Consider the following 24,139-nt stretch of genomic DNA (forward strand, 5'->3'; position numbering starts at 1 on the left):
CATGTATCTGAATTCAAAATCTTCCTTAGGAGATTCAGTTTTAATTTACAAACCATTATTGAAAATGGAAGACATGCTTAGCTGACTGATCCGAGTGTCACAGGTAGTTTTTTCCTGGCGAGTAGCACAGGAGTTTATTGGCAGCCATGGTACTGGCTGAGCTGAATGTTTGTGTGCCATACAGTTTGGACAGATTGTAAACATGAGAATACAGAAATTATCAAAGTGAAAGCTTGATCATTTCTCTCTGCAGAAACTTCCGTCAAGATAGGAATATATTTAGAATGAGAAAAATATGAGGGAAAGGTGTCTAATCTGGATCAGGATGGTGTATCTGATCAGAAGCTCTTGACATGTTGCTTGCATTCGGATCAGGCTTAATAATGTTAGGACATTTGTGCTCGTTTCCTTTTAGGCTTTTGCCAGTAAAGAAGTTATTTTAAGCGGAGGTGCCATAAATTCTCCACAGCTGCTTATGTTGTCTGGGATTGGCAATGCAGATGATCTAAAAAAACTGGGGATCCCTGTTGTTTGCCATCTTCCTGGTAATTTTATTATTTCTTTTAACCTTACACCTTCCTATGGATGTGATTCAAAGACCATTAAATGAAATGAATCCATGAAATTCATTTGTCTTTATGTCAGGTTGCATGGTCTGAAACTATTAGAAATCAGTGGAAACTCACATGGGTTTTAGAACTGAGCAATAAACTCCTACACTTTCTTTACTACCTTTGATAGTGGAAAATGCCTTTCTGAAAAATGCCACTGAATACTTTTAAAGAAGCATACTTATAATTTAGAATTTTGAATTAGTTTTGATCCACAACAGATTGTATAAACTCCCACTGTCATATATATTCAAAGATAGAAGGAATAACACAAACTTTTCCTGTAAACTAGAAAAGCTAGTCCTGTATTTAGAAGTCATATCCGGCAATTTTAGAACAAGTGATATGTCTGCCATTTAACTTTCTATTTTCATTCTAGTTATGCTATGTTTATGTAAAACCTTATTCTGACATGAGCGAAAGGCTGATATAAGTCATGGTCTTGGTCTTAGTCATCACTGCCCTTGTAAGAGGTTAGTTTAGTTCCCATTTATGCTGTTTCTTGGTTGCAAATGTTGTGTGTAATTGTTCTCTGTGAAATAACTTTTTTTTTTTTTTTTAATTCCTGTCTTCTCCTTCCACTCCCTTTCTACTCCCCCCCAGGAGTAGGACAGAACCTTCAAGATCATTTAGAAGTGTACGTCCAGCAAAAGTGCACCAAACCTATTACTCTATATAATGCGCAAAAGCCAGTTAACATGGTGAGGATTGGTCTAGAATGGCTTTGGAAGTTCACAGGTATGAAACAACATATGCAGTCATTGATTGCTTTGAATTATTACAGCCTTTTATCCATGAAATTTCAAAGTCTGGGAGCCTTCATATATAATTTTTTTTGCGTCCTGAGAAATAACTGGAACTTGCAAATGGCCTTGAACTATTTCTTTTTTTCTAAAACAGTTATTATATCTTAGGTAGCAAGGGAGGTTTCTATACACTGTTTTTTAATGTTATTATATCTCTCTCAGTTTAAGAAAAACTCTATGCTTAAAAATCTTGGTGTCATTGAGAAAAGCTGTTGTAAAAAAAATGGAAAAAAATTCTATTTGAAATCGATATCGTGTCAATAAAAACATATTGTTGAGCTGAATTAATTGCCCCAAAAGAATTAGTTTGTTGCTCTGATCAGAACCCTTTAAGCTTGCATGTAAATTAGAAGTGACTTTTGTTAAAATGACACACTTGTTTTACAGTAATCCAGCTGTAAGTTGTACTTTAAAAAGAATCTCTAAAAGTAACCCTTAAAATCAGTAATCTGGTTTGGCTAAATTTGAGGACCTCATCAGTTGTTGAATTATTTTGTTAGTAGGTCACAACTTACAGCTGGGTATTTGTGGCTTTTTACCATGCAAGTAAATATCGAGAGCTGACTCACCATTTTAAATAGATGTGAAAATCCATAATAGGAGGGGCATTGCAGGGTCTTCATCTTTCCCCTTCAGGGCAGTCACTGTGGACAGCTCTGCCTATTACATGTTGCGGATGGGACAACTGCACTGCATGGCATGGAGTAATACCAGGATTCTGCAGTGGGTTCCTTCCACACCTGTTGGGATCCTGGAACCTAATCTACTTCTGGAGTTAGACGCTAGGCCTGCCAGTTGCACTGAGATAACTGTAACATCCTACGCTCAAATAAGTAGGATTTCTAAAGTTATGCATACTTAACATTTGTCTAGTGATTAAAAAACAGATGAAAGTAATGCATTAAATCGCAAGCTGTTCATAATGGATTTTTCGTTCCTTGCAATTTCCACTGTACATATGAATTATTCATAGTAGTGAAACCAACGGTTAAGAAGAAGTGGATTTCTTGCTTTTCTGAGGTCTTCTAATAGCATTTTTCTCTTCATTTACACTCTAGGTGAGGGAGCCACTGCCCACTTAGAATCTGGTGGTTTTATCCGAAGTGAACCAGGGGTTCCTCACCCTGACATTCAGTTCCACTTTCTCCCTTCTCAGGTGATTGATCATGGTCGGGTTGCTTCCACAATGGAAGCTTACCAGGTAAGTTGTTGAAGAACATACTACAGTAATGTTCTGTAGTAATTAGCAAGCAGGCTTATGCTCTATTATAAATATTGATAACTCTTGTATATATTGAAAGAGGCTTTGTTCAGTATAATACAAAAGAGCTGGCTTAACTTCCTACACTGGGGAAAAAAACATGAGCTTGTTTTTTGATATTGCTACCAAAATTTTGCTACTTTTATCTCTGGGAAAGTAAGCAAGTATTGAATAGTTGTTTAAGTATTTGCACGACTGAAGTGCCATAGTGCTATTGATTAGGATACCATTGTGCTAGATGCTGTGCAAAACTAGAACAAGGTGTTCCCTCTTCCACTGCAGTTTAGACAGAGGTTTAAGTAAGAATGTATGAGGCCACTCATTTATTCACTGGCACAAATCCAAGCCCCATTTTAGACTATGATTTTTGATCCAAAAGTCTGTGCTATTGCCGGGGGGCTGTCACTGAGCATACATGTTTCTTCTTGCTAATCTCTTTTCTTCAGTGATGATAGTAATTTGGTCTGATTGCTGATTGTATTTGAATGCTGTGCTACTGCTAAATTGGAATACTTGTATTCTAAATTAAAAGAACAGCTGTGAGTTGATGATAGATGTATTCCCTTTCCCTTATGAAATATCATATTTACAACAAATTTATATAAAATGGAAAAATGTTGAATGGAATTTTCCATTATCTCCCTTTAATGTTTACATTTGCTTAATTTGTAAAGACTGTCCAAATTGCAAAAAAACCCCAAACAAACCACAAAACCAAACGAAGCCATACAGAATTTGGAAATAGGTCTGGTGGGATTGTGTCATGAGTATAGTGTGGGTGTTGCAGGTCCATGTGGGACCCATGAGGAGCACAAGTGTGGGCTGGCTAAAGCTGAAGAGTACAGACCCAAATGACCATCCTATCATTGAGCCTAACTACATGTCAACAGGTAAACGCAGCCTCTCCTTGCTCTGATGTCAACTTATTCCCAGCCTGTTTCAGTAGCAGATTTTCATATCTACTCAACACCAGTTCAGAAGTGCTGGTTGCTGCATTGTTACTTATTTCTCATTTATAAAATTCAGTATCAGAAGAGGCCATTGTGCAAAGCACTGTATAAGCCAAAAAAATAATTCCCTGTTGGGAATGCAGTCAGGGTTTCTTTGTGTTTGCTGCATCATGCTGTTCATTTCATCCCCTCCTCTGCTTGTGAAGGAATGGATCTTGTGTGCTGCTTTGTGCTGAGATTCTTGTCCTTGGCTAGACAGTGGGTATAGCAAAATATGAAGAACTGTTCTAGCTTACCTGTTCCCTTTTGGGATTGTGCGGTGTTACTGACAGTTTCGTTCACAGTGAATGTAAATACCTGTGACTTTGAAAATATTATGGTTTTCAGCAATAAGTGAGACTTTCCCTCCAGCCTTTTTTCTTTGATGCTGTTTTTTTCTATTATATGTTCTGTATCTATTACTAAACTAAGGGCGTACCTACAGTGTTCTTATTTTCTCTCCCTACAGAAAGAGACATTTGGGAATTCCGCCAGTGTGTCAAGTTGACCAGAGAGATCTTTGCTCAGAAAGCTTTTGAAAAATTTCGTGGGCCTGAAATTCTACCTGGAAAACATGTTCAGTCTGACAACGAAATAGACGCTTTCATAAGGCAGAAGGCTGATAGTGCTTATCATCCTTCTTGCACCTGTAAAATGGGTCAGCTTTCAGATAGCACTGCTGTAGTTGATCCCCAAACAAAAGTAATTGGTGTTGAAAACTTGAGAGTAGTAGATGCTTCAATAATGCCCAGTGTTGTCAGTGGAAATTTGAATGCTCCAACTATCATGATAGCAGAGAAAGCTGCAGATATAATTAAGGGCCTCCCATCGCTTCAGGAGAAAAACATTCCTGTATATAAGCCCAAGACCTTGGAAACACAGAGATAAACAAACGTTCTCATCCTTTCACATCTTCTTACTTAGGCTTTCATCAGCATGTTGGTATCTCATGCTGAACATGCCAACAAAATAAATACCATGCAAAACAACATGCCCTATTAAAGTAACTGTTAATTCAAACCATTCTCTTATATTAGACTACCTATTCATTCTTTTAATCAGTTGGATTAAGCTGCTTACTTTAGTTAAACATGACCTTTTGCAGTACAATTCAATTTTTTTGTTGACGAGAAGCTATTTCTAAATGACAAGACAGTTATGCACATAATCCAGAAATACTACACAGTTGCATGAGGAACGGAAGAGATTAATGTGTGCTATTCTGAAAATCATTATGGTATGGTTTGTTATTTAAAGGAAGGATTTTAACTGCTGTGAGAGAGTCACCCAGGATAACAGTTAGTCAGTAATCCCCACAGCCTGCAAGGAATCTTAAGCAAATGTAAGCATTTATACAATTGCATATTCATAGGCCAAAGTAGTACGTATCAGAATTCATAGGACAGAGAGGAACCTGCACGTGTTTGGAATTTGTCAAATGTGGGGTTTTATGAGAGGAATGCAGAGTTTACAAATCCTCACTTAGATTTAAGACTTCACCATACTTAGCAGCCCTAAAACTGTATAGTATCGATAAAGAATACATACATTGTATTTATCAGAAACTTATTTTTCTAAAAAATACAGAACAGGAGCTGATATTTATAAAAATATACTGGAAAACTGAAATTTCTCCTTGCCTTTTTTTTTTTTTTTTTTTGCAAGGAGGTTAGTAGAATTCAGTTCACAATCTGATTTAGTTGCATCACTTTATCATTTAGCACAGTTAGAGATCTGTGCTTCCTATAACGTCCTTAAAGTTACTGGTCTTTGCTTAAAGATGAGTCTTTGCAAAAGGTATTTCTCAGGAAATATTCTGAATGGTGCCTTACTATTACTCAAATTTTAGTAAAAAAAATTACAGCCAAGGTAGGTTTAAAATGAATGCTTACTCAAAATAACTACATAAGTTCAGATATCGATGATACAGGAAGAGATCTTTTTTGAATTAGAAGGCAAGTAACTTATGCAGTGAACCAGTGCTGTGTTTTAGTTAGGATTTAAATCTTTGTTTTACTGTTTTCAGATGTGCAAAGCAAGATATGTGATCTTTCATGGCTGTTTTCTGTGTCAATCTAACTTTCAGATACTGATTTTTTTTTTCAAAACCATAAAGAAACTGAACTCAATGAATCCATTGAATCATTTGAATTTGTTAAGTATTCCAAAATAACGTCTGAGCTGCTGTCAAATTATAAAGCAAAAGCTTCTGTAGCCTAAGATTACTTAGGACTTGTGGTAAACAGAATAAACTTTTTTTTCAGAAAAAGTGGAATTTTGAACCATTTGAGCAGATTGAGCATTGAGCAGAAAAAAAACTTTGCTGACTCGGATGTTTGCTAGAGGGACAACTGCAGCTGTTTAAGGCAGCCACTTCTACCTGGTGCTGTGTGCTGTAAGGCAGTGGTTGTAAGCCCCGCTGCTAACTGAGGGAAAGGACTTGATTCGTTAGAGTATCTGCATAAAGACAAACAAAAATACTGAAGATGGAACATGATAGCAGTGCACTCTGCTCCAAAAAGATACAGGTAAACCCTTTCTATGTGTGTAATGCATTCTTTTGGAATGAGGGGAAGAGCAAGAATATTTTAAGGCATAGGTGATTGATTAGCTGTGTTAGTAAGACAATTCATCTGATGCAACTGTGCATTTGGGGAAAGCATGAACTGTGTATGGTGCACCTTTTTAGGGCAAAGTTTTTATTCAGCACCTGTGCTTTTGAGATTTTCATTTAAAGGTATTCAGTAGGTATCTTAGTGTCATTTGGAATACAAAGTATTAGGATACTCAGAATAATATATACTGCTGAGACTTACCGCAGTTCTGTGCAGTTGAGAGGGGAAGCAATTTGGAAAGATGGAATACTGAAGTTCCTGCATTTGTAGATTTACAAGACGGGTTTCCACTCTAGGCATGCAAGATCGGAATTGTTATTATGCAACTGCAGAGGATTAACCAGCTACTGTCTGACATAACTTATTACTGAACACACACACAGAGCTACCCTCTGCCATTATGTAAAGCTCTAAAAGATGAGGAAATGGCTCAGTTAGATATACATGCCAAAGTGCGTGTCATGTTCAGGTATACATTGCTGCATTGTGCAATCGGATAATCGGGCATTTTTTCTGAAACATCATCACCTTTTCTTGCAGTTCTAAACATACATAGACACCTTGCAAACTCCTCCCCTTCTAAACATTTAAATGGTTTCATTGCTGTGAACTGCAGTTGCTTTATTAATTTAGAGCTCACTGCTATAGGATGTTGAGGCACCTTCATGACATTCCTTTGATGCAGCACTAAAGAAATGGCTCAGGTACTTGAAAGTTCTGTTGCACTGGAGAAATCTTTAGGTAGCATCAAGCTACCGTTAGTTTCTCCTGCATTGTATCTGGTTTCCGATACTGAATTCCTGTTAAAACGCTTCTTCTAGCAGAGTCAAGTCTGCTAGGGGATATTTAGAACAGGTACAAGATATTTTTACATGGTCTGAAGAGCAGTGGCAGTCTGCTAGCTAAAATTAACCATCTTTTACACTTATCGGATTGCAGAGCACAGGCTAATAATATGAGAATTTAACTCATTTAACAAAATAATACAGTGTATAATTGAATATTATTCCCGGTTCTGCCCACACACAATTTATTCTATAAATGCATAGATGATACTGCATTATGTATTCAAAAACAGTTAACTGTGAAAGCTGTTTGATGTAAGAATTTGGAGTTACTAGACCTGCCAGCATGGCTTGAACCAGCAGTGGTACTGCGAGTGACAACACCAGCATTTCCATGGTAATATCTTGCTGCAGATGCTGCTGACGCAGTTGGAGGTCTCTGGCTGGGGACAATGAGATTAAGAAAGAAAAGTGACCAAAAAATGCTTATGTTGTACACATATTTCAGTTCAAGTTGCTTCAGTACGATTAAGTGCTTTTAAAAGCTGCAGAAAACAGCAGTATTTATAAAACTGCATTATATTTAATTTATGTAAGGCCACTCAAGGTTTTGTACACCAGAACTTTTCATATTTCTGCAGCTTAAAATCCTTTCCAAGTGTCTGATTTCATTTAGTCTGCAATCAAATGAGGCAGCTATATATAAACACCGAAAAGCTGGAAAGTGGGCTTGGAACATATTTTGAACGAAATACAGAACATAAAAATATAATATAGAAATTATATATAAAGAATATAGAAACATATTTTGAGGAATAATAAAAGCATTTATGCATTGTTTAAAAATATAGTTAAAATGAAGTTATTGTAGAGAGAACACAAGCGTATCTTATTACAGTATTATAATTTTTAGTCTCAATTCTTCTGTCATCCAAGCTCCAAAAAAATGTTCAAATATGAATATATTTTATATATTCACTTTTTCAGTGAATTTACTTCACCACAGAAGACTTAGTTATTTTTAATTCTTTAATAATGTTTTTTGTCATTTTATATATATATATGGTTTTTTATATATATATATATATATATATAAAAAATATCTGGAAACTCATGATCTATGCTTCAATTTTTGAGATAACTTCTAGTTTTTCTGTATTGAGTAATTACTATGACTGGTAGTATTTTAAGCGTGCCAATTATTATGCAATTGCACAGATATTGATTACATTCTTCCATATACATCTGGAATAAAACTGAACAGGTGTTCCATGTATCCATATATATACGTTCTTCATTAAACCATTAACTATATAGACCATGGTTTATAACTGAATTATAGAACAGGGTTTGTACCCAAGTTTTTCAGAAGTGGGTATACCACAGTAGGTGGAACTTTGAAAACTACACTTGGTTATTTCACAGTGATACCAAATCCTGAAAGCTCCATTTTGGTCTCATAAAGTTTGTTTCTGTGGGCTGGGAAAGCGTAACAAAGTGCCTAATGCCAGGTGACCTACCCAAGTGCTTCGTGGCAGACAACCTGAAAGACGTGTTTTGATGTTTTAGGGGATTTTAGTCACATTTTCCTAATTGTTTCCATAGATCTGTATCTAGGAAGCAGTAATCCCCTAGATATAGGGGAGTAATAGTACCCTTTTTCTTACAGATACCCCAGTCACTTTCTTTCTTTCTGGTTAACAGCAATCGTTCATAAAAGACTTGCACACTACGATAGCGTAGACTGATGACTATATCCCACACATTACCTCCCATTCTTCAAACAGAATTTAACTTTTGGAGCTTCTTGGTGAAAAACTATTAGTAAAAGGAGTCCCAAGTATAATAAAATTATTACACAGTTTTATTTTGAAGAACATTTTGCATTTGTTTTAATACAAAATGATGTAGGTCAAGAAATAATTTACAAACCTTTAAGTTCTTATCCTGGCATTTGAAATAAGAATGATTTCAGAGGAGGTCTGTAAGCTATTCATAGGAAACCGTCATTATGTACAAAATGTTTATTGACATGTTTTAAACATCACATTTGTAAAAATGTGAACTGGATTGCTATCTAGCATATGAACTACAGGTAAAACCTGATAAGATAACTTGTTAGAACAAGTCACTGTTATCCAGTGCTAACAAAATAGACAGTCGCTTTCAGTACTTTTTGATTTTCCTCCAAGGTTGTATTAGCCTCAAAGTCATTTCAGGGTTTTACTGCATTGTGAACAATATCTAAGCCCTCTCTTGATTGCATAAAAATAAATCTTTGAAATAGTACACATAGAACAACAGAAAGGTAGAGGCAATAAAATAGTATACTTCTTATATAGTTTTTGGTACTATGAAGAATCATTGTATCATATTTCATTTCTTTCCAAGCAGAGTAAGGAATACTGAAGTAAAACATTTTCATTTACTTGTGAAATATTTTCTGCCCAAGATGCTTCCTATCAAAGTACGGTATGTAGGTAATACACTTTGTCAAAACTAATTGTCTCATCACCAGTAATATCCTGGCATGAACTTGCCAATGTTTTAATTATTTTAGTATTTATTTTTAGCATGGGATTAATACAAAAATAAAATCACAGCTCATCTTTCAATCAAAAAAGTTAAAATAACTTTAAATGTTTTACCTTTCCAAGTGTAAGACTGTAAATAGTCAACTGTGCATCCCTTATGCAGAGAGATTCATTTGACTCAATTATTTAAAAAAAAAAAAAATCTGTTCTGTTGCCAAGTTCCAACTTGACACTTTATCCCAAAAAGAGATTTACACTGAAAGGTGGCTCTATTTAAATATTTATGCTATAGATCTATATAGTCCAAGTAAAAATACTTATATCTAGAATTCTGTGGAGAGTTACAATAATTAGGGTCCATAAATATTGCTGCAGTTCAATTACGGTACAATAATTACAAAATATAGAACATCTCTTTACAAATACAAATCATTGTATATTACAATTCATTTACAATAATTTCTACTATATAATTTTTAGCAAACTATCTTATCTAATTCTACTATAACCTGGTTGCAAGTGCATTAGTAAGAATGCAATTATTCCAGTGTATTTTGCCCTTAACGTGATAGTCATAAAACAGACTATCTGAATGATATTTTCCTATGTAAACTGGTGTTACATATGACAGATTATTCTTTATATAACTTATTTTTCCAATGATCTCTAACAGCATGACAAACTGTGTTTTAGAAGAGCATTAAGAAAAAAAAATCAGGAGGCAAGTTTGAAAACAATGTTAGAATGGATATGCAACGGGTAGCTGATATGCTATCGACTACTGAGGTAATGACATTATCGGTTGTCATCACTCATCTCATGTTGCTATTTCCCACGCAATTTTCTGCCAGACTTATACAGACATTTTCACTGACAAAATCCTGCTCCACTATGAAGGACAGCAGCACAAGGCTGAAAGACAGGCAAGATATTACAGCTCAGAATCCCACCCCAGCCCTCAGAAAACTGATTGTCACAATCTGCTCAGTTTCAAAATAACCTTATTCCTAGAGAGAAACTGAAGATTCTGTGGGAGGAGACTGGATCACATTTCGGCAACCTGGAGATAATAAATTTATTAGTTATGGCTTCCTTGAGGTGTGACATCACTTGTACAAAACTTGATTGGTTATTTACTCCAGCTAGTGCCTAGCATCTTTAAACTATGAGGCACTTTTTCTGTTATTAAAATAATTTTCCTTGTTAAATACTATAAGCTCGTAATGCATATCATTTCATCAGCTAAATCTTCTTCATATCGTCCTGGTTCTGGTTCTTCATCGCTGTAGCCAGGACCAAAATCTTGAAGTTCATAATCTTGTCTGCTTAAAATGGGAAACATATCCCCATTGGTCCCATTGCTAATGTTCCCATTGAGAAGATTACTTGCTGCACTTTCCATCTCATCAATAGTCATGTCACAGGCATCAGCAATCTCATGTTTCGTAGCCGAAACGAATTTCGGGTCCTTTGCATACCTTCCTAGGCCTTCAGATATAAGTACCTGGAAGATGGAGGAGAGAGAATGAGATACACAGTGGAATTACAGAACAGACGGGATTCATAGCAACATTTCTCATTTGTGGAAAATACTGAAAACCCCGTGCTGAATCACTACAGCAACGCACAGCAAAACTGCGCCTGTAACGAACAATCAAAGGGCTCCAAACCACACTGTATCAGTTATGTGATAATGTAATGGATAATACAACACATCTGACTTTTCTCTTTAAATAAACGTCAGTCATCAGGCTGATACACTAAAGACAACAGTTAATATATCGCAGAAGGTGCAATTAGAACAATTACCTGAAACACAGAATTAGAGACATGTTCTTGATACTTTAGCATACATGGGAGAAAGATGACGACGTCCCATTTGCAAATAAAATTTAACAATATATATTGTTTAGCTCATAGCGATGGAAATGAAGGGATAGATGGAAGCAAGAACAGTAACTGTGATTCAGAAATGCTATATACTCTTTATCTTCAAATCTTTTTCAGTACGAAAACCCTACAAATCAGTCCTTGTAGTTATTATTCACCTCTCTGCATTTAATACACTGATTCATAAACCTCTTGTTCTTTGATCGAGATTACTGCAAAAATGGTGATGTATTTCCACAGAAACAACACAGAGAACAGCCGTATGCATCATCCCTTCCCCACTGTGGAAGGACACTTCATAACTGATCCGCATCTAGAAAACTTAAAATTTCGTTTCAAATCTCTTTGAAATCTCTCCAGTTCTCTGACACACTAATGTTAAGATTTGGATTCAGCAGAAATCCTTTACCAAATGTCAATTACAAAGAAGTTCCCCTGTCTTTACCTAAAAACAGTTTTGGGCTTTGAAATTTTCAGAGAAATAATGTAGACTGAATGTTATGCTTTTTTTAAGTTAACGCATAAACTGAGCAGACAGACACTCTTGGCTACTTCAGAGGTTTCTGTAATACTTACCGCTTCTACCAAACTGTCTGCACTCCTCTGTTTGTCACTATGTTTATGCCTGAAGTCATTCGGTACAGTTAAATTGGCTGGTGTAAATGTTCGGTAGGAAATATCGGGGTCATCTGTGTACCAAGAGCTCCTGTGCAAGGAAGGCAGGCTACCATTCATATGCTCTGTAGATTCAGCCCTATCGACCTGGATGAGAGGTGTGTAATACGGAGTACGGTCCCTGTTGGGAGGGGTGGCAGGTGGGGTAGCCCAGGAACGCGTGGAACGACTTGGTGAATGTTTATGAGCTTTGCTGGAATCCAGACCTGCAACAGCCATGACCTAGTAAGGGGAAGAATTTTAGAAATTAGTGATTTCAAATGCTCAGTCATACTCATTTCTCATTTCAGCAGTTACTTCAAACCAATTGTTCAAGCAGCAGCTATGCAAAGTTAACGTTTTCTGATGTTTAATAGTCATGTAAAGTAGGAACAGGATTGAAATTGGTAAATTGACAGGATAAAACAGTATTTTTTCTATTATTATTCAGATCACAAAATATTGGTATTAGCATTAATAAAGAAAAAGAATTGCTTATACAACATATTAAACAAAGAAAGCAAAGTATAGAAACATTCCTCCTGTCCTGCGGGGACAGGATAGGAAGCTGTCAGCATTTTCCAAGCACTCTGGATGGTGTCTCTGGGCAATGGAAATGGCCGTCTTCTCAGGCCACGTCAGAGCTGGGGACTGAGTGTCAGGAGATGGGCATCTTGTCCTTGCGAATTCTCACAAGTGGAGCCGAGTAACTGCATAGGCAAGGATTAATAGACAGTTGCCACATTATGCAGTCCGGGTCAAAATTCTTTAGGGCGTCCCAACTCTTTGTGGACACTTAAGGAGTCAAACTACGCATTTTCAATGTTTTGTAGAAGGTCGATGTTTGAGAAGCCTCGTGTCTACCAACTACAAGCCTACACTTGGCCTTGAAGTTGTGGAGGCCAACTACATAATACACTAGTACTGTTTCAAACAACAACAAAAGTCAGAAGTACAATATAGAAGCTAGAAAGATGTAATTCATTATTAGTTAAATAAGATTTTGTGTTTACCTGCTGTTGCATTAAGTGAAGCGGTAAAGCAGTGCGATGGTGGAAATTAGGAGAGAGTGGTATGTCATCTTGACTGCCTTGTCGGCGGAGGCATTCGAAGTTAAAGGAAGATCGTCTATTTGCTACAGGGAAACCATAATTCGTTAGGAAAATAAAATACTTTTCTCCTCAAAGTCTATTATTTCCAAAATTCCAGTGTGAGTCAGCTATCACACAACTAATAACATATCCCCCAGTAAGAAATAAGTTGTTCTAATAGAAGCAAGCAGCTGGTTCTGAGAAAAAGGACTGATTCGTCAGATGAGCAAATGCAGTCGTAGGCAGAAAGCAGACGAGCAGCCTAACACAAGAGAACCTGAAGCAGCTGTTTCACAAATTGAGCTTGTGTGATGCAGCAGACTGGTTCAGACTATTTATTTTTTTTGCTGCCGTGAATAGTTACAAGGAAGAGTTTCTTCTTTCTTCTCCATGGTTTTAAACTCTTCATTCTAATGAACCAGACTTCCCAAAGGAAATAACAAACCCCCCGTTCCTTGTAAGCAATGTGCAATATGAAAAACCACATCCGAGTCAAAGTGGACTCATGTTGTCAGTTCCTGATATTTATTCTGTTACTTATGACAACGATAAGCATGGTCTCTGCTGTTATGTATGCTGTTATTATTCATCTAAATGTTAGAAAGGAAAAAGTAGAAATCTAAACTGGATCAAGATGTTTGGCTGATGTGGAAATGTTTCAGCTGGTCCCGGTGAAAGCCTGCGGGAGGATGGGAAGCAGCACATGGTACCATTCCTCTGCGTTAGCTTCAGTGTGAAGAAAGCCTGGACACTGAACAGCAGCTGGAATCCAGATACGTCCTCACAGCTGTGAGCATCATAGTGGAAAACTGGAAAGAGCCTGACTGTACAAAGCAACGATACAAAACTGTGCTCTCTTGAAACTTACTGAAACTATTCTTGGTATCTTTTTTCCCCCCCCAACGCCAAGAATTTTGTGAACAGAAGTGAAGAGTTATGTGCCATAGACTTAGGATTCCTTGTAGTTCTCGCCAGACACTTAATACTGGATACTAACAATCACATTTCCTTAAAAAGCCGTTGGACTAAAGTAGGCACCTCAGTCCACTTTACACAAAACTTTGTGTCTCTTTCCATTGTCTCTATGGTAAATCCAAAGACGGGAATGTAAGCCTTGGCTCCTGATCCTAACAAATGCCAAATGTCCCAGTACCAAAATGAATAAAAAGCAAATCCAAAAGTCCTCTCATCCAAAACAAGACACTTCTTTGCACATGCTTCTCCCCCGGAAAGAGTCTGAAAGAACATCTTAATAATTTCTCAGTATGCTTCTGGAAGTTGCTCGAATACTGTAGTGGTGAGTTTGGTACAAAAAACTCTGGAAAGCTTGACACAGAGCTCAATTTACCAACTACAGTACTCAGCCACAGCTCTGTATGTTACGTGCACTTGGGCTGAACCCAGATGCTCGCAGAAACTCTTTAGTGCAATGGGGCAGGTTCTTTTCTTTCTTGCTTTATGTGAGAACATCGAGGCTTCCTCCCCAGGGCAAACAGCCCCTACACTAGTTATAAATAATAGGTTTGAGCTTCCTTTAAAATCTGCTGAGATCCCAAGCCTCTAAAGTTTCTCAGCTGCGTTCCCAAACATTAACTAAATGGTTATGACAGGAGGCCTGACTGCGCTCTTGTGACACTATACTGGTGTAAGTCGAAGGACTTTACTTCCTACATTACCCTTACGCAACTTAGATCAGAACTAAGTCCTCTTATCCTAGGATATCAAATACCCTCTTATCTGGTACACTTATCTAGACTTTTGTACACGAGATAAAAAGTGTAAGCTTCCTCTACAGAAATATCTGCTTAATGCTGTCATCAAAACTTTCTCAGGAAAGTTAAATGAATCCCAAAGGCTGCAGTCACAAGAAGCCTTCAGGCCTCCCCTCCCAACACTTCCATGGGAAGACCCCAGAGGATTTTTACAAGAAGGTTGTTCTCCTGCAACATATGGAATGGAAACACAAAGCACCTTGCTATTTATTCGGCTTAAAATTCCTTTGCTGTCAGAAAAGCTTGTAGAAAGATGTACAGGAGTCTCCAATTAATACTGAAACTTCTACGACTGTAACTCTGTAAGTGATTCTCGACAAGACAACGGGATAGAAGGAACACGCAGACTTTAAACCAGGCAGCAGAAACTTCAGTGGGCTGATTGCCCAAGAAACTTAGCTATACTGCATGAAACGTGTCCTTCAGGTGAACTTGACTAATTATAATTATAATATCAAAACCACTCCTCTAGAAGTTGGGATACCCACCTCTGCTTGAAGACCCTCACCCACTGAGCCTGCGCAATAAAATTAAGAGACACTGTACCTTTAATTGAAGACAAGGACATTTTACACCAATCAGCTTCAAGATAAGGAATTGTGAGCACCAGTAAAAAGTTGATAATTAATATGTTAATTATGCTAATTTATAACATATAAATGAATGACTGTTTCAATGCTGGGTGTGCTAGAAGTGCCCCCTAGCACCCTTTTCTGCAGAGAACTGCTGACAAATAGCTAATCTCGACTCTGTGTGTTATTGGCTTGCACACCCGGTAAACCATCCCATGAGTTTTGAGACAACACCTTCACAGTCTCCCCTTTGTCTGATGTCTTTTCCTTGTGCTATGGCAAGAGAGCTAGCAGCTTTCTGTACATTTCACTCTCATTCATCCAAGTTATTTACTCTCTGTAGTGGGAGACTTCATATTCTTTCTGCTTTTTCCATCGGTGCCCCTTAAGGTCAGAAAGCCAAACAGCAGAGACCATTCTTAGTCTTGTCTTGAGCTGAGTGCCAAAAGTGAGGATCCAGCACTGACAGTGTTGCTGAAGAATGTTTCCTTTACTATATAATAATATATTTTGCTGCTGCCCTTTACTACAGCTTTCTGTAGCTCTAAACTGTACCTCAGACATTGTGTAATGATCCTGCTCCATGAGATCTGAAAGACTTTTATTTTTTAAATCTAAACCTGCATTTTCTTTGGGGTGTCTGAGATAAGAAAGGACCGAAACCCATTTTCCAAGCCCCAGGGTCCTTACAGTCGTACTTCCACAGATACACGGGCTGTGACTCTGGCTGGTAGCATCACCAGAATGAAAGACAACCCTGGTTTTGATAGAAAAGCCAATCCACCTGATGGCAGACAAACCGTGGAGACTCTTCTAGAAACGATCCTGTATTGTCTTGCCTGGGTGGCCCTGGTTAGATGGCATCATCCAAAGACAGACGTAACAGACCCGGCTCTGCTGACCACACTATGGGTAACAGTACTTTTTGGGGTTGCATGGACCTGTCGGTTGTTTCTTGTGCGCCAAGAGAGAGCATTAGAAAGAGGTTTATTTTGCACTTCAAAACCCGAACTCTCTGAAGTGTCAGAGGTCCAAGGTCAAAATCCAAGAGCTCTGAGTCTGTGCCTGGTTTCACCAGAGGATTACTGCTGATCTCTGCAGTATGGCCCGGAACATACTAAAGCAAAATTACAAGGTAGGAAGCATGAGAGCTTTTAGGAATGCAGATAAAGCGATATTGTGCTTGAGATAAGGAGATACCAAGGGAAAGACCTAAGGAGGAGAATAAATGAAAATCAAAGAAACAGGTTAAAAAAAAATAAATCAGTTGACAACACGAATTCCATCTATAAATTGAAACATTTTCTGCTTCAGAAGAAACACAGAATATTAAGCATTGTTCCTGAGGTGGCAGAATAAAGTACCAACGTGAATCTGAAAATAAGACACTTATTTTTCACGGAGACTTAAGAAACTCACGTTAAAAACCTAAAGACACTTCAAAAGCAAGGAAATAAAAAATAAAAACCCAAACCAAAGCACCATTAAGCTCACTCTTGTTTGTTTTTTTTTCCCTGAAAATTATCCTAGTTCAGTCTCTAGTGCTGACTGAAAGAGTACGAGGTACGGACGTAAATGGCTCTGATTACACTGTCATTAGGCAGGGGCTGCTAAGAGACAGGGGAAGTGCCAGCCGGTGAGTCACCAGAGAGACTGCGCCCTGGCTCAGGACCTTGCACGTCTGTAGCTGTGAATAAAGGGCACAGGGACTGAAACCCTCTGATCAAAGCTCCAAAGCAAATTACTGCTGCCTTCTACCCTCCTCTTTCTTCATTTAGAGAATCAAGTTAAAACTGGCGATTAAATTGGTTATTTTTATATTATTGGACGAGTGAGGCAAGAGGTATTAGAAAGACTGACTTGTGAGCTAGGATCCACAGATTCTCTGAGCAGTCTCTCAGGATGGAGAGATATTTCTGCCATAGGCAATAACCCACTAGCAACAGTAACCAAGAAACGTCATGTTTGAAATCCAAGTTAAAAAGAAGCCTTTTTAAACTGGAACATGTCTGAATGCATTTAAATAATTCTAGATCTGCTAACAAATTGTTGTTAATGTACTTACGTGTTGGTGTCGGAGGTAGCAGCCGTCTCCTAGGAGATCTTTTTGTATCATAACAGATCTGGGAATCGTCTTCCTCAAAGAAACCATGTGGGTGATGGTAACCTTTTGGTCTCTCAAAATCTGACTCATGGCAGTGATATCTACAGTGGTAATCATATACGTGCCTGCATTTAAAATACAATAATGAAAATGTTATTTCAGTGAGTTTCTGTAAACTGATCTATTAGATTTCTTCTAGAAGATTTTCAAATCTACTCTTTCTCCAGCAAGAAAACCAAATGTTACATTATATAATGACACGACTCAATTTAAAAACGCAGTTTCTGTATACAAACTGATTTTGAGATAGTGAGCATATGCTCTTGTACTAGTATAGCTACATAGTAAGTTCTCTGGAGAAATTTTTATCAAATTATATTTTCAATGAAGTTATTCTTACCAGTAAAAGCTAAAATGTAGGATCTCAGTTGTATATTACTTAAAAAAAATAAAACAACTCTGTTCTACTCCTGCCATGGTGTCTTGTGAACCCTGCTTAATGTGCGGAGCACAGAAACTCAGAGAATAGATTTAAGCCTTTTATATTCTGGATACTTCTCTTGTTGAAAATCAAATCTTGGAAGGGTGTTATTTGACTGTAACTACATAAAAAAATTAGTGGCCTGAGAATTCTGTAAAATTTAGCTTTCGTGCAAATCTTAGCTTTTATGCAAACCAACCAGATGCAGATCAGGGTGCCAATCCTGCCAGAATTCAGATGGCGAAGAAAGACAGTAGAGGAGGAGAATTAAGCATGTCTGGCACTCATGAATATGCACTTACAGGTCTAAGATAAAATGGCAATCAATTCCTCTATTGGGCTGGACTTCAAGATAAAAATTTATTGACAGAAATGGAGAATATTTTTGAGAAGTTATTGAATTTATTCAGCAGAAGGGAAACACAGCAATTTTTACCAAAATTAAATCAAGGCCTTTTCTTCTTAGATCTGAAGTTAAGATACTGAATGCAAAGATCATGGGAGTTAAATACACAGGAACAGGCAAGAGTTGTTAAACACACTACTGCGCCTTGGAAGCACCCTACTGGACAGAAATACTCTAATTAACTAGGAGACTAGTCCAAGTTTGGGCTGGAGAAAACAGAAATGAGTTAGAAAACTGAGAGGAACCAATTTACTAAAGTAGAACTCTGCAATTACAGCAAGGAGCCTCACATTACTACAGATTTGGACATTAGGCAGTAATACAAATTTGTAAGAAATGCTAGTTGTTGACTAAAATTCAATTGATAGCATTTCCATAAAGCTTATGAATAAAACTTAAAACACATCTATTCCAAACACATAGAGTCCAGGACAACTCTGACACTGCTAAGTATTTGCACTAAGGAGACAAAGGAGGATTATTAATAAAGAAGTAAAATGAGAATTTTCAAAAGGAAGTCCTCCAATTCTTTATCAGTCCAGGTAGTACCACCTTATGATCTTAGTCCAGAGATTACCAGCTTCACCTTTCTTTTTAAGTTAAATTAAAAGAAGAAAACCATTTCTAAAAGTTCCTCTATCTGAGCTTGATCTGTCTTTCCTTGTACGTGAAATTTTATTTATAAATGAAACGTTTCTTTGGTTATGCACCATCCAGTTCATACTCGGTTCAAGGGAACTTTGTGCTTTCCTTTGAATTTGGTAGAGAAGCTGTGCTGGCATCAGGACACGATACAAATACGGAAGATCTCTGGTACACACACTAGTCAATTCCCCATTTCACTTGCCAGCAGTTGTGGAATATTAACTTAATTAGAGAATTTCCAGTGTAAGTGTGCTTAGCACAGCATTTACGGATATGCAACTCATTTATTGAAATGTTTTTCCCAGTTTAACAAATATCCTCACCTGTTTCCTGACAACATACTGTCTTCCTCATAATATTCTTCTCCACTAAAATATTCCTGCTCTCCCAAATAATGATCATCATTGCAATAGTCTTGAACTTCACGTTCTTCACGGCGAATAGTAGGTCGACGCCCATCACCAGAGTCAGATCTGTAAGTAGCAAGCAAATATTTATTTTATTTATATAAATTATATATTGTATATTTTATACATAGTTCTTTTAATATGCTTCCAAGAAAAAATAAAAAAGGCAAGCATTAGCAATGCTCTTCTCGTCAGAATGTGGTGTTATAGTAAACTCTGTAGAACCGCAGTTCAGAACATGACTATTTTATGCGTTTCTTAAAGATGACCTCCCTTTATTTCCTTATGGTACAAATAGGAAAATAATTACTATGGGGATGCTCAGTGAAGTCAAATACATTTAAGACATTTTTACAAAATATAAATTCGGAGTATTTTGAAGAAACACAGCCCCTCTCAAATGTCTGCAGTTTGCCAAATGGCCAAAATATTAAGAAGCACTCACTGAGTTATTCCAAGAAAAATCTGAAATGGATGTGCAAATCCCGACATTAAAAACTAGCGCCGAAAGTTCATTGAGCAATGCACTTCAAACAACACAATACATCCTACTTTAAAAAGTTGTCTTAGAAAATATTCAGACATAAGACTAGGAAAGATTTTGGGTCCCCTATAAATGGAACTGTACACATTAATAGTTATCAAAGCCAAACCCAGTGGTTTTTCCAGTCTTTGCAAGTCAAGTTTCAACAAGGTCTACCGCAGATGCGATCTACCAGGTGTGATCTCTCGTCTGTTGAAAACTGCCTGGACTTTTAAAATGGCTTGAATAATTTTGAACTTTACCAGAAGTTTACCCTTTTAGAGCAGGCAGTGGAAAATCCAACTTCGAAATTGTCACTTAAGTTATTTGGCATATGCACTGTCATACAGTTAATTTTGAAAATTCTATTGTAGAAGGAAAAAAGAAAAAGAAAAAAGGGAAAAAGAAAAAAATACTTTGTCCTCTTCAATTATGTCAGAACAATATCAACTCACCTAATATATGTTTCATAGTAGCGCGTTCTATCCAGGTAAGCCATGACAATAAGGAGAAAGATATTTTAAAATAAGGTAGTTTAGAGAAATTCATTGCTGATTACAATGTCTGTGCTGAAACTAATTTCACCTTAAAGAAAATTACTACTTTCACACTTTGTTACAGTTACATAGATTTCTCATACGTCAGAGCTGTATTTTAAATACGTTTCATACATCAGTAGGCAACAGAAATGAAGACAAATATACAAATCAGTTTCACGTAGCATAAGTTTTCTTATAGTCTATTTATAATATATACATTTATTTAAAAGCAAATACATATTTGTAAGTTTACCTCCTACTGCTTGGCCTTCTACGCTTCTCATAATCCGTTCTGGAGTAAGAATGGTAACCGTTCTCAGATCTATGCTCATGATTTCCAAAATTTGTGTGTTTTCCGTGGACAACTTTGGACACGTTGGCATTATTGAGATTGGCGTTTGTTGAGTTTGGAACTTGCTTTCCTACCGAGTTGTGATTGTGATGATTGTGGTATACAGAATTTCCTGCCTGAGAATATATGTTTTTCTCGGTATCACTTGCAGATGGAATGGAAGGCCGCTGAACATGTAAGGGACGGTGTGTGGTGTTGATCTGTTGAAATGAATCTCGTCTGTCACTGCTAATATGGTTTATGTGGTTGCCAAAGAGGGCACCGTTCCTCTGTTTTAGGGGAAGAGAAAGAAAACATTACATCAGATACCTTACACAGAACATGTTTTTGACAGTGATAACTTACTTTTCTCTCCTACATGCATTCAAAAGTAGCAATTCAAATAATCTGTGATTTTTCTTTCTAATTTTATGATGCTTCAGATGAGATCTCCTGAAGTGATAGAGATGTGATTGTGATAATGACAATATTTGTATTTCAGAGTCAAATCAACATTATGCTGTGATCATTATTCTTTTTCCATATAACTAAGTGTGACATCCAGCTTTCTCCACATTTTATTACACAGGAGAAATCCGGATTACCATACATGAACATGCACCAACTTCCTCAGAAAGGGATGTGTCTGCTTAATTTTTGCGAACGCTTTGGTGGAATTCTCTCCTATTCTCCCAGAGCGTCAGTTTGCACCAGGCGTCACTCAGACAGGATGGAGTGCCATGCAACAGCTCGCAAGCATATCTCAAGTAGGTAACATTAGGCTTCAGTGCCTCCGTTCTTTCTTCTTGCAGAGGTACAAGAAAGAGGAGTAACTCTTTATCAGCCCTGAGGAGTGTAATGGGTGGTGAAAGAGAGAATGGAGTGCTAAGTTATGACTATGCCATGCAGCTCTCTTTTACATCTGACCCAGACTGCGTAGCCTCCCTGTCTAGCCAGGTGTGGGTCCTGGATGACAGCAGTCTGTCCTGAAGCTCAATCTAGGGAAGACAGGAGGTAACGATGGTTGGCAGAGAAATGCATCTACTGGTGCTAGCTGCAGCACTGTCTCCAGTGCCACATCCTCCTTTCTTTTCGCAAAGGCCACAATTACTGCAGAAGCATGCTTTTACATCTGCTTCTTCTGAAATGCTTGTGAAAAATTAAGCTTTCTTGCTGGCTGACAAACGGCTTGCACTTCGCTCCTGATTATAATACCAACTTTACACATTCACCATTAGGCTGGATATCTGTAGTGCAAAAGAGAAAACTGATCTTTTTTTCTGATTGGTTCTTATTGATAGCCCTCACAGGAAATTGGAAATGGCATTTATATTTAGTTGACTCCTGCGTAACTCCAGGCACTCATTTTAAAATACGCAGCTCTGTGTCTGTTGCGGTTTGGCTGCATAGAATTTCATTTTCTTCCTATCTGCCACTGCAGAAGTTAAGACACTTCCAGTTTAACCTTGCTGCTGTCAAAATTTGAGATGGGAAGGTTCATACCTTGTCTTGGGATTTGCTTAAGAAAAAACCAAGAATTAACAAGAAAGAATTAGGGGCAGGAGAATCACCCTGCAGGAACAGCTCCCTAAATTTAGGATGGGATGCAAGTATCCTGGTAATACGAGTTTTATCCATAGATATGAAAAATATATTTATTTATAAAATATTCATATTGTTCTGGTTTGAGGGGGCTAATTATTGTTGTTGTTATTATTATTATTATTCCATATTCAGGGATAAGCTCATTCTTTAATCTCATATTATATGATAAAACAATTCACATAGCTGTGTTCTGACATTACTTTATAAACATCTTCCTCCTCCTCTGGATTGTTTTCGTCTGGTTCATCATCTTGCAAGTCACAGGATATAGCTCGGCGTATTTCAGGGCCAATATCATGAAGTGTCCTTAGTCCTGCCTAAATCAATGACAATATCATAATACATTAGGAATGCATATTCTCTTTCGTTCTTTAATTACAGGCGTGTAAATTTATTTTAAAGGACAGTTAACAAGTTTTTGTATCCTGACATCCACAGAGGATGCATCCTACTATATGTCCCTTTACTGTTATTAATAAAAGCCTTATATTCCAGTACAACCCTGCTGAGGTGATCGCGTCTTCATTATCACAGTGTAGGATCCTGACTAAAAGACCACTGATGTTTATGGAACCCTAAGGAAGTAAGATTCATCTTATAATAAGTTAAAAGTAATCAGCAAGAACTATAATAAAATGCATTTCAATGAGATGTACATTTAATGTTAAAAACATGTTTGCAGCCTGTGTCCACAAAGGAAACACAGGGAGATCTTTGCTATAGCAACAGCAGTTTTAGCGGAGCTCAGATGGAAAAGAAAGCAGTGAAATAATTCCAGCTCATCTGCACTGCACTGGGATATACAGATATTTGACTGAAAGCTTTGGTTTAGGACAGAAAACCATGTAGCTACAGCAGCACGGACCTCAGCGTATGTCGGTTCATGCTCCTCTCAAGCCTGGGACAGGAAACAACCTTCAGGAAAAGGGATAAGGCTGGAACTGCCATGGACAGACCGGCACATGAGAGACAAAGCAGACATCACGCTTGGGGCCAAGAATTCAGTGCTCTTGTTTAGGCTGACCTTACTTCAAAAAGGAGACATTCTTCCCGTTTTAACTCTGGCTGTCATGGTCTGAAGCAAAAAACGCAATCTCGTTCTTCCTAACTCTTTTTTTAAACTCCTCACATTCAGAAGAAATCAAAGATTTGTTTGTTTAGCCCATTACTAACACTGCACTTATACTACTAATAATCATGCACAGCACTTCGCTGAATTCCTGATTATAACCTAAAAGCCTGATTTATTACTTTTCTGCATTTTTTGATGCAGATGAGGGCTGTCCCAGCCCCATCAGCGCTGTACTTCTACAGCATGACATGGCGTCTTACTCGTCCTGGGGTGGCATGAAGCTGTGTAGAGAATTTTGCACGTTTCACAGCTCCAGAAGGAGCTGAAGGACCTCGGAGGGCACCAAAGGTGGCTTGGTCCCATTCGCACAGCCCGTCACACACGTTCCCTGGAGTACACCACAGAACTGCTGCCAGGTTCAGCTCTAAACAGAAACACCTGGTTTG

At 37.6% G+C, this 24,139-nt stretch overlaps 2 protein-coding genes across 23 annotated transcripts in view; one reads left to right on the forward strand and one right to left on the reverse strand.

Annotated features, from left to right (window-relative positions):
• The window catches only part of CHDH (choline dehydrogenase), a 57,010-nt gene that overhangs the window by 10,487 nt on the left and 22,384 nt on the right, over window positions 1-24,139 (forward strand). For 4 of the 5 annotated variants that reach the window (XM_063348342.1, XM_063348344.1, XM_063348343.1 and 1 more), the window contains 5 exons: window positions 416-545; window positions 1,215-1,349; window positions 2,476-2,618; window positions 3,466-3,568; window positions 4,137-8,012. In XM_063348342.1, coding sequence (XP_063204412.1) covers window positions 416-545; window positions 1,215-1,349; window positions 2,476-2,618; window positions 3,466-3,568; window positions 4,137-4,555 — 930 coding nt within the window. In that variant the 3' untranslated portion in view covers window positions 4,556-8,012. Of the gene's footprint in view, window positions 1-415; window positions 546-1,214; window positions 1,350-2,475; window positions 2,619-3,465; window positions 3,569-4,136; window positions 8,013-24,139 lie in introns of those variants that run through there. The other variant, XR_010072824.1, reaches the window with a different exon arrangement.
• CACNA1D (calcium voltage-gated channel subunit alpha1 D) overlaps window positions 8,192-24,139 on the reverse strand; it is a 201,088-nt gene continuing 185,140 nt past the window's right edge. For 16 of the 18 annotated variants that reach the window (XM_063348334.1, XM_063348325.1, XM_063348328.1 and 13 more), the window contains 8 exons: window positions 22,822-22,938; window positions 20,939-21,306; window positions 20,602-20,628; window positions 19,540-19,689; window positions 17,646-17,809; window positions 13,159-13,280; window positions 12,068-12,388; window positions 8,192-11,105 (listed from right to left, as the gene is read on the reverse strand). In XM_063348334.1, coding sequence (XP_063204404.1) covers window positions 10,812-11,105; window positions 12,068-12,388; window positions 13,159-13,280; window positions 17,646-17,809; window positions 19,540-19,689; window positions 20,602-20,628; window positions 20,939-21,306; window positions 22,822-22,938 — 1,563 coding nt within the window. In that variant the 3' untranslated portion in view covers window positions 8,192-10,811. The remainder of the gene's footprint in view (window positions 11,106-12,067; window positions 12,389-13,158; window positions 13,281-17,645; window positions 17,810-19,539; window positions 19,690-20,601; window positions 20,629-20,938; window positions 21,307-22,821; window positions 22,939-24,139) is intronic. The other 2 variants (XM_063348326.1, XM_063348336.1) reach the window with 1 other exon arrangement.

The sequence above is a fragment of the Chroicocephalus ridibundus genome, chromosome 10 (assembly GCF_963924245.1).
Source record: "Chroicocephalus ridibundus chromosome 10, bChrRid1.1, whole genome shotgun sequence".
Lineage (NCBI taxonomy): Eukaryota > Metazoa > Chordata > Aves > Charadriiformes > Laridae > Chroicocephalus > Chroicocephalus ridibundus.